Source organism: Rutidosis leptorrhynchoides, chromosome 7 (genome assembly GCF_046630445.1).
Source record: "Rutidosis leptorrhynchoides isolate AG116_Rl617_1_P2 chromosome 7, CSIRO_AGI_Rlap_v1, whole genome shotgun sequence".
NCBI lineage: Eukaryota > Viridiplantae > Streptophyta > Magnoliopsida > Asterales > Asteraceae > Rutidosis > Rutidosis leptorrhynchoides.
Window position 1 is genome coordinate 156,317,879 of NC_092339.1, and position 10,111 is coordinate 156,327,989.

The 10,111-nt window shown below is 40.7% G+C and overlaps 1 protein-coding gene across 1 annotated transcript; it reads left to right on the top strand.

Annotated features, from left to right (window-relative positions):
* Positions 1 to 957, top strand: LOC139859715 (uncharacterized). The gene has a single exon (XM_071848492.1). The coding sequence runs from the start codon at positions 1 to 3 to the stop codon at positions 955 to 957; it is 957 nt and encodes a 318-aa protein (XP_071704593.1).
* The last annotated feature ends 9,154 nt before the right edge of the window (positions 958 to 10,111 follow it).

Below are 10,111 nucleotides of genomic sequence, written 5' to 3' on the forward strand. Positions count from 1 at the left end.
ATGGTTTTACAAGGATCAGCAAGGGAGTGGTTTCATAGCCTGCAAGCTCGCAGTATTATCGGCTTTATCGATCTTCGCGATAATTTTTTGCTGCAATTTCAGAATCTTTTACCGCAGAAGAAGACGCATATAGAATGTCATGATATCAAACAAGGCAACAAGGAAACTTTAAGCGCATTACTTACGCGGTACATTTATGAGTGCCAAAAGATACCTAGTTTGAATGAAGATCAAAAAATTTCTGGGTTTTTGCATGCTATTAATCCGCGGCGACATCCAACGTTTGTGCGTCGACTACGAAGAGATGTTCCGCCAACTTTCGCTAAGTTGCAACAAGAAATGTATGATTATCTTAGAGGTGGAGAAGATAGTACTATAACATCCGCTTGCGGGTGGGGTAAGGATAAACGTTGGCGAGATGATAATGATTCTTTTCGTGATGGAAATGGTGATAATTACCGCGGTTCAGGATATCCACAGCGAAATGGCGGCGGTGGTTACCCGCGCAATGATAGACATCAAGGTCAAAATGATAATCATGGATATGGCCATCGGGATCGCTATTCTACGCGAAAATGGAACAACGAGTCTTTTAATATCATCCAGATGTTAACAAAAATACCCAAAGAAATTCTTTTACAAGAAAGGGTTGCGAGATCTTTTCCTGATCCTCAACCTTTAGCGGAGAACAGTAGGCGAGATAAATCCAAGTTTTGTATTTTCCATGACGATTATGGTCATGATACCAATCGTTGTAGAGATTTGGCAGAGCTGATCGCGAAGGCATATGAGCAAGGCAAGCTAGAACATTTAATCGCGCAAGGTGCTGCAAGTACTGCGAATGCGATTATCTTGCCTGCAGAGTCTAATGCTCCGCAAGTGCCAAATGATGCTGATCGAAAAGCTCCCGCGGTGAAGAATCTTGGAGTAAAAATGGAGAGTAAGAAAGAGAATTAGAGGTACAAGGCGAAATATCGGTATTCCAAATATCTGAACAAATCGCGAACTGGCAATGCCCCTCTATTACTTTTCCTCCTGCAAACTTGAGCGCGGATCTTGATAAGCCAGTGGTGGTTTCATGCTGCATTGCGAATAATGGTATTGTGATTATGAAGGTGCATGTTGACACTGGTAGCAGTGTAGATGTAATGTATGAGCAATGTTTTAGCAAGTTGCCTGCAAACATTAAAACTTTGATGAAACCTACTACGTTTTCGCTTGCTGGATTTTCAGGAGAATCAACTTGGCCTATTGGTCAGTTGGAATTGCAAGTTGAACTAGTAGATGACCGTTATGAATCGCTAAGGCGCCAAGCTTTGTTGAATCTTTATATAATTCGAAATTAATCGCGATTTAACATGATTCTTGGGCGCACTGCTTTGTGCATGTTTGGTGCAATACCATCTACACTACATGGAATGGTTAAGTTTTCTGCTAATAAGGGTATCAGAACGCTAACTTCTACGGTGGTTGAGCCATTTTGTGCAAAGATTGTGGCGCGAGAAAGTGTAGGTGTTGAGGGGCATGCAGTCCACTCTGAATAATGCACGCATTGGTAATAGAAGAGTTTAATCATGTTTACTCATGATCAATTTGTTATTTTCATTTTCTGAGTTGTTATTGCAGAAAAATAATAAATAAGACAAAATTAGTTTGAGTGTTAGTAATTGTTTCTATACAAAGCAAAAACACTGCGTGTGGCCACGCGTAGTGTTTATTTTGCAGAAAACAATTTCTTAATTTTTAAAATACTGAATTAATGTTTGTGCAAATGTGACTAAGGGTTCGCAGAAATTTTAAAACATATGTTGTTGTTTTGCTAAGTGATGATGCAGTCTGTTTATGCTATATTAATGCTGATGTATATTGCGAAATAATGATTTTAAAACCAAGTGATGAAATTGCCCACTTGTGTTAAATAATGAATGTTGCAAAAGGATAAAATTTCTTAAGTATTTGATCTTGCCATACTTAGATGCTTCGCAATGCTAATAAATTACCTAAAGATCGTTTTGTTGGTCTTAGAAGATTCATAATATATACAAGATTGTTTCTCATAAGTACGTGTTTGTTATGTGCACAATAACGAATATGAAAATTGCAAAGGACAAGTCTGCATTATGAATATATATTAAAATAAAGCGCGATATAAATAAGTCAAGTTGCAACTTCGGAATAAAAATATTTCATTAATAAACGCGCTATGTGAGACGCGTAAAGTTACAAAAACGCAATATGTAATTGCGGATTATAGATTTACAATTCAAATAAGATATTTTAAAGCTTAAGTACTTTAATATCTTCAAAAGTAACACCTTCACGCCGGCTAAGCTCCTCCAGTACCGGGATAACGATCTTTTCAACCTCTTTTTTTGCTATTGTCAGCACTTCTTGTGCATCATCGGTTGGGCATATTTCACTGGCAATATCTGCGGGAAGTGGTTGAGTAAGATCGTCGAGCTTGCAGCGTAAATCATGCTATTCACAGCGGGTAGCGAGTTTGGCAGCTTGGGCATAGGCCTGAAATTTTTCGGTAACTGGCGCTGAATCCATTACCTTGTCGCCAAGCTCAGGCAGATATTTGAAAAGTTGAGAAAATTGTTGTTCTGCATATTCCGCTCTCTTTTTGAGCGACGCGTTTTCATCCGCAACTTTTTTCAGTTGTGCCTCAAGTTTCTGCGCTTTCTTGCGCTGAACGCCAGCAATTTTGACCTGCTTTTCATATTCGTCAGACATCTCATTGAAATGCTCAACACTGTCAACGGTCAAGCAAATAGCGTTGAAACAATTTTGAATTCGCTGTCTTTTAGCTTGGGCTAATGTGAGTTCGCAGTATTGTCGCTGAACATTGCTGGGTACAAATTTGCAAAGTTTGCGATAGAGTCGATTGGCTTGTTCTTCTTCCGCAGCCTCATCCGCATCTTCTTCGTGGTTTGATGCTTCGGCGTCAGAAGGGAGGCTTAAATTTTCATTGTCGGGCTCTTCAAAAATATCATCAGGAATATCACCACCGATTTTATACAGCTGCTCTGGCCCCTCTGAATCTGAAAGCACAACTAACAGCGAATAAGAAATTAAAATAATTTAAAAGATACGGGAATAATACTCGCAGCATATATGCGGTAGTATTGAATTTCGCTAACTTACTTGTGACGCCCCATACAAAACCATCGTGTACGGATCATCAATCAACATGATCATTACATGGTCAAACACTATATGCTGTTTGAAAACCGATTTGCATTCATAAAAAGATAACGTTTTACAAAAGATAGCGCGCATCCTACGAATAGGAGCATAAACATAATTATTTGACCCTAAGGTCGTTACAAAGCCATTGTTTGAAATTAACATAAACTACGAATGAAAAAGAAAAGTTCCATGATTGAGACATCTCTAGTAATGCAGCGGGTAACTAATACAGCAGGTCCTTAACAGCAATTCGATAACAGCATGACATCAAGTCTAACAGTGGAAGCAAGAAACCTCTAGGCACCTGAGAAATACATGCTTAAAAGGTCAACACGAATGTTGGTGAGCTATAGTTTAAGTTGTAACAGCAACGTAAGGTAGGCCACGAGATTTCAGTGTAACAAAACAGTGTGAAAAGTATATGTATAACTGTGGGCACCCGGTAACTAGACTTAACGTTTATAACCCCCTGAAAGTACACTTGGCGAGTGCGTATGTTCACAAAGTATTAAACACCCGTTAAATGCTAGCGTGACTAGCCCGAGTGGGGATGTCAAGCCCTATGGATCCATATCTAAGATTCGCGTTCACCGGTTCAAAAACCAATGACTAAACGTTACCGTGCTAAGGGGAATGTTTATGCCATTGTATAACCCACACACATATAAAGTTTAAGTACTCGTGCCTAGTATGTAAAACGTAAAAAGCGCATGTATTCTCAGTCCCAAAATAATTAAAGTAAAAAGGGATGCTATAACTCACAGTGATAAAAGCGGTAAAGTCTGTAATGAAAGTACGCAAGTATTAAGTCGGTCCGAAAGGTCGTCAACCTAAATCAATATTAAGTCAGTAGGTTGTCTTTATAAATTCTAATAGTGCATAAAATAAGTTTAAGTGTCATCATCATCATCATTCATTATCATAAAAGCTAAGTAAGTTCGACAAGAATAGAGATCGAAACAATAGGCTGAATTCGGTCAGCAGCTACGACCTCTACGTAAATCGAAAAGACGCATAGTCAGTGGCTATGGCTCCGTATATGAGTCCCCTAACAGCTGACCAATTTTTAGAACCTAACTCGTCTTCGTTTGACCGTGGCGACGGTTTAAGTGCGAGTAGGTCAGAAATTTCAGCACAACGTTAATAGGGTGCAGTGACTCTCGGAGGGCCATAAATCCTAAACCGTAACCCGGATTAAGACGAGGCCTAAACAGAAAATCATCTAATCGAACCGAACTCACTGAAAATCAACTTTCAAGTAGCCCAGGTGGTCTGATCAGATATGAAAATCAGTGGACAAGTGCTCAGGTGGGGTTCTTGGTGCTTGATGCTCATCACGGTTCTCATCCTTGATGCTTGTAGCTTCAAGTGTACAACTCGTTGATGGTTTAGCATCACTTTTGATCAAGATTATACCATCAATACACAATATGTTAAGACCAAGTGGTAACACAACTCATTTAAGAGTCTTAGATGGATGATGAACCAAGGTTACATCATATCCTTAGTCTTAACACAATTACAAGTCCTATTTACAACAAAGTTACAAACTTTACATCAATCAAACAAGTATGAACATGATCTAAGTCAAATGAAGTGATGGAACCCTATGCTAGAGACCTTGGATCCCTTTCACACAATTTATAAGGTCACAAAGCTAGAAAGCTTGAACCTTTAGTGTTCTTGAAGATCTTGAAACATAAAGCTTGGATCTTTAAGTTTCATGAAGACCATAAACACAAGTTTTGATCTTTATAACAAAACAACAAGATCATAAGCTAGAAAACTTAGATCCAATAACAAGATATGAAGATTCAAGCTAGAAAGCTTGCATCTTGGTTGTTCTTGAAGATCTTGAAGCATAAAGCTTGGATCTTGAAGATACATGAAGATTACAAACAAAAGTTTGAATCTTTATTATAAAATAACAAGATTAAAGCATAAAAGAAGTAGATCTACAAAGTTGGTGAAGATTCAAAGCTAGAAAGCTTGAATCTTCCATGTTCTTGAAGGATTCATGCTTGAATCAATAAGATATAATCAAGATCAAAGCTAAAGAGCTTGATCTTCCATGATGATGATGATATGCCACGAAAATGATGAGGGAAAAGAAGAAGAAAAAGAAAACTTACAAGTAATACAAGAAAGGAAGGAAAGAAAGAGCAAGTGTGTATGAAAATCAAATGAGAAAGTGTTTGAATGAGAGGTAAATGGCTAGTATTTATAAGCAAAATTTTGAAATGGATTGATGACTTGGAAGGGCCTCTTGGCCGTAGGTTTTGAGGGGGAGGGGAGGAGACACCATTTTGCTTTTTGGTTAGTGGTTGTCTAAAGCATGTACTTATGCTAGAATCCCATGTAACAATATGGATAATCCTTATCCAAATGCTAGTATGACTCATCTAATTAAATGGGCATTTATTTTATTTATTATGGGTCACTAGTAAATAATACATGGGCTAATTAATTGGGCCACTAGCTAGTGTAGGGTGGGCTAAGGTCCAATAAGGTAGAAAGTCCAACAAGACTAACTATTGTGATCTAGTAAATAATTAATTAAAATTAAGCATCTAAAAATCCAGGTAATTATTATTATAAAATAATAATTAATATTTCGCAGTCATAATATTCCGATTACGATAAAAGTTAAACGTGTGCGCAGTCCGCGGTTTATTCGAAACGTTAAGTAACACTAACGGTTATAAAGGCTTCCAATGATCAAGTTAAGTATCCTACGTACTCTAAGGCATGTTTTAACATATAATTGGAAGTAAACCACGTATATCAAGTTTCCAGTGTATAAAGTAACACAGTACGCACTGATACGCAGTTTCACAAAAATACAAGGCACGAAAGCAAGTCGAAAAAGTCGGGTCGTTACATTACCCACCTGTTATTGGAAATTTCATCCTGAAATTTAAGCTGATGGTGATGGAGTCGGAAAAAGGTGAGGATACTTCTGCTTCATTTGATCCTCTCGCTCCTAGGTAAACTCAGGTCCATGCTTGGCATTCCATCGAACTCGAACAATTGGAATCTTATTGCGTTTCAAGGTTTTGACCTCACGGTCCATGATTTCGACAGGTTCTTCCACGAAGTGGAGTTTGTCATCAATCGTAAGTTCTTCCAATGGTATGATAAGTTCCGGTGGAGCAAGGCACTTCTTCAAATTTGATACATGGAAGGTAGGATGAACAGCACTCAACTGAGTCGGAAGATCCAGCCGATAAGCAACGGGTCCAACACGTTCCAAAATTTCAAAAGGACCAACATATCGCGGGTTCAACTTTCCGTGCTTCCCAAAACGAATTACACCTTTCCAAGGTGCGACCTTCAACATTACTCGGTCACCCACGTTGAATTCGAAGTCTTTATGTTTAAGATCAGCATAACTCTTTTGGCGATCTCGGGCCGTCTTAAGTCTCGCTTGAATCTGAGAAATCTTCTCCGTCGTTTCATGGACTATCTCAGGTCCGGTGATTTGCACTTCGCCTAACTCGGATCAACAAATAGGAGAACATCACTTGCTACCATACAACGCTTCAAAAGGCGCGGCTTTAATACTCGAATGATAACTGTTGTTGTAAGAGAATTCGGCTAGCGGAAGATGCCTTTCCCAAGACTTTCCAAAGTCGATAACACAGGCACGCAACATGTCCTCCAATATCTGAATTGTTCGTTCACTTTGACTGTCGGTCTGTGGGTGATAAGCGGTGCTCATGTCGAGACGAGTTCCCAAGGCTTCTTGCAAGGAACGCCAGAATCTGGAAGTAAAACAGGGATCGCGATCTGAGATAATTGATAGAGGCACGCCATGACGAGATACAACCTCTTTGATGTATAGTTGAGCAAGTCTCTCCATTGTATCTGTTTCTTTCATCGTTAGAAAATGAGCAGATTTGGTACGACGATCAACGATAACCCAGATTGTATCGTATCCGCCCACCGTCTTTGGTAGCTTCATGATGAAATCCATCGTAATTGCGTCCCATTTCCATTGTGGGATTTCTGGTTGTTGAAGTAATCCAGATGGTCTCTGATGTTCAGCCTTAACCTTCGAACAAGTCAAACACCTCCCAACATAAGTTGCAACATCCTTCTTAAGATTTTACCACCAATACTGTTCCTTGAGATCGTGGTACATTTTTCTAGCTCCTGGATGAATCGAATATCTCGACTTGTGGGCTTCATCAAGTTAAAGGCTTCGTAAATCTCCATAACGAGGTACCCAAATTCTTCCGGCATAACATCGGAGTCCAGAATCCTTAACCTCGAATTTAGAGATGAGGATGTTTAGGTATTCGCGAGATATGTTCTCCTCCTTGAGAGCCTCTTCTTGGGCTACCCGGATCTGACTGTGGAGGTTTGAATGGATGGTGATGTTCAGAGCCCGAACACGAAGAGGTACCGTTCTCTCCTTTCGACTTAGAGCGTCGGCTACAACATTGGCCTTACCAGGATGGTAATGAAGTTCACAATTATAGTCGTTCAGTGTCTCGTTCCATCATCGTTGTCTCATGTTCAGCTGCTTCTGATCAAATATGTGCTGGAGGCTTTTGTGATCGGTGAATATGGTACTCTTTGTTCCATAGAGATAGTGTCTCCACAGCTTCAATGCGAAGACAACGGATCCAAGTTCAAGATCGTGAGTAGTGTAGTTTTGCTCATGAATCTTCAGCTGACGAGATGCATAAGCAATGACCTTCGTTCTTTGCATCAATACACAACCAAAACAATTCTTTGAAGCATCATAGTACACAACGAAGTCGTTACTGCCTTTGGGAAGAGATAAGATAGGTGCGGTGGTTAACTTCTGCTTCAGGGTTTGAAATGCTGCTTTTTGTTCGGTTTCCCAAACGAACTTCTTTCCTTTGTGAGTCAGTGCGGTCAAAGGACGCGAAATCAACGAAAAACCTTCAATAAACCTTCTGTAGTAACCGGCAAGACCTAGAAATTGGCGGATGTGAGTCGGAGTAATGAGTGTCTCCCACTTGCTGATAGCTTCAATCTTGGCGGGGTCAACTTTGATACCTTGATCACTCACGATATGACCCAGAAATTGGACTTCCTTTAGCCAAAATTCACACTTAGAGAATTTGGCATAAAGCTGCTCTCATCTCAAGAGTTCAAGCACTAACCGAAGATGTTACTCATGTTCTTCTTCGCTCTTGGAGTAGATGAGGATATCATCTATGAAGACGATAATGAATTTATCCAGATAAGGCTTGCAGACACGATTCTTGAGGTCCATGAACATAGCTGGTGTGTTGGTTAATCCGAATGGCATCACGAGAAACTCGTAATGACCATAGCGGGTTCTAAACGCAGTCTTCATCACATCACTCTCTTTCACCCTCAACTGGTGGTAACCGGATTGCAAATCGATCTTAGAGTAAACGCTTGATCCTTGCAGCTGATCAAAAAGATCGTCAATTCTGGGAAGGGGATATCGATTCTTGATCGTCAATTTGTTGAGTTCGCGGTAGTCGATACACATGCGGAAGGATCCATCCTTATTCTTCATGAATAAAACAGGTACGCCCCAAGGCAACGAGCTCAGTTGGATAAACCCTCGGTCGAGCAATTCTTGCAGTTGACTCTGCAACTCTTGCAGTTCGGAAGGTGCTAGTCGATAAGCTGCGCGAGCTATGGGTGCAGCTCCCGGTACTATATCGATCTGGAACTCCACTGCTCTTGGTGGCGGTAATCCAGGCAACTCTTCCGGAAAGAAGTCAGGGAATTCATTCACGATTCGCACGTCATTCACACTCTTCTCCTCTGATTCTAAAGCCTTCACGTGTGCTAAAACAGTAAGTCGTCCTTTCTTCATGATCTTCTGCGCTTTCATACAGCTAATGAGGTTCAGCTTCGAGTTACATCTTTCTCCGTAAATAGTCAGTGGCTCACCGTCTCCTTGTGGTATACGAAGAGCTTTATCTCCACAGATAATATCGGCCCTCACTTTGGTCAACCAGTCCATGCCGACAATCACTTCAAAGCTTCCCAATTTGATGGGTATCAAGTCAATTGCGAAATCCACACCAGCTATGTTGATAATAGCTCCTCGGCCAATTTGGTCGACTTTCTCAAGTTTCCCATTGGCTACCTCAACTAGCATACTCTCCTCTAAAGGTACTAACGACCAATCTATCTTAGAGCAAAAATGTCTACAAACATAGCTCCTATCGGCACCAGTATCAAATAGGACAGAAGCTAATAGATTGTTGATTGTGAATATACCCGTAACTAAGTCGGTGTTCTCACGTGCATCCCTTGCATTAACATTGAAAGCTCTACCACGTGGTGGTCCACCATCCTTCTTTTTATTGGGGCAATCATTCCTAAAATGGCCCTGCTGTCCACACTCATAGCATTTCCTTGGCCCATTTTGGTTTGTCCTCACAGCTGGAATGGGAATCTTGCAGTTCTTGACAACGTGCCCGATTCTGTTGCATTTTTCACAGACCGCATTACAGTACCCGGTATGGTGCTTGTAGTGCCTCTTGCACTGTGGTAAACTACCCTTGTAGTTGGGGTTCGAGCTAGTGTTCGGGTTGGGGTTCCTTCCGTCGTTAGGCCTCTTAGCGGGGGTTTGATCATAGGTTCTCCCCTTGTTGTTGTAGTCCCACTTACGCTTCTCACCACTGGCTCCCGATTCAGATTTAGCCTTTTCCGGTTCTTTGCTGATAATTTGGTTCATAAGGGTATGCACCATGCGCATAGCTTCCGGGATGTTGGGTGGATTAGAAGAGGTGACATTCCCCTGAATGAACTTGGGAAGTCCCCACAAGTAGCGTTCCATTCTTTTAAATTCCAGGGTGACCATCGTAGGACACATCAGCGCTAATTCCAGATACCTACGGTTGTAACCATCAAGATCGTTGACCACAACCTTTAACTCTCAGAACTCAGCCTCCAT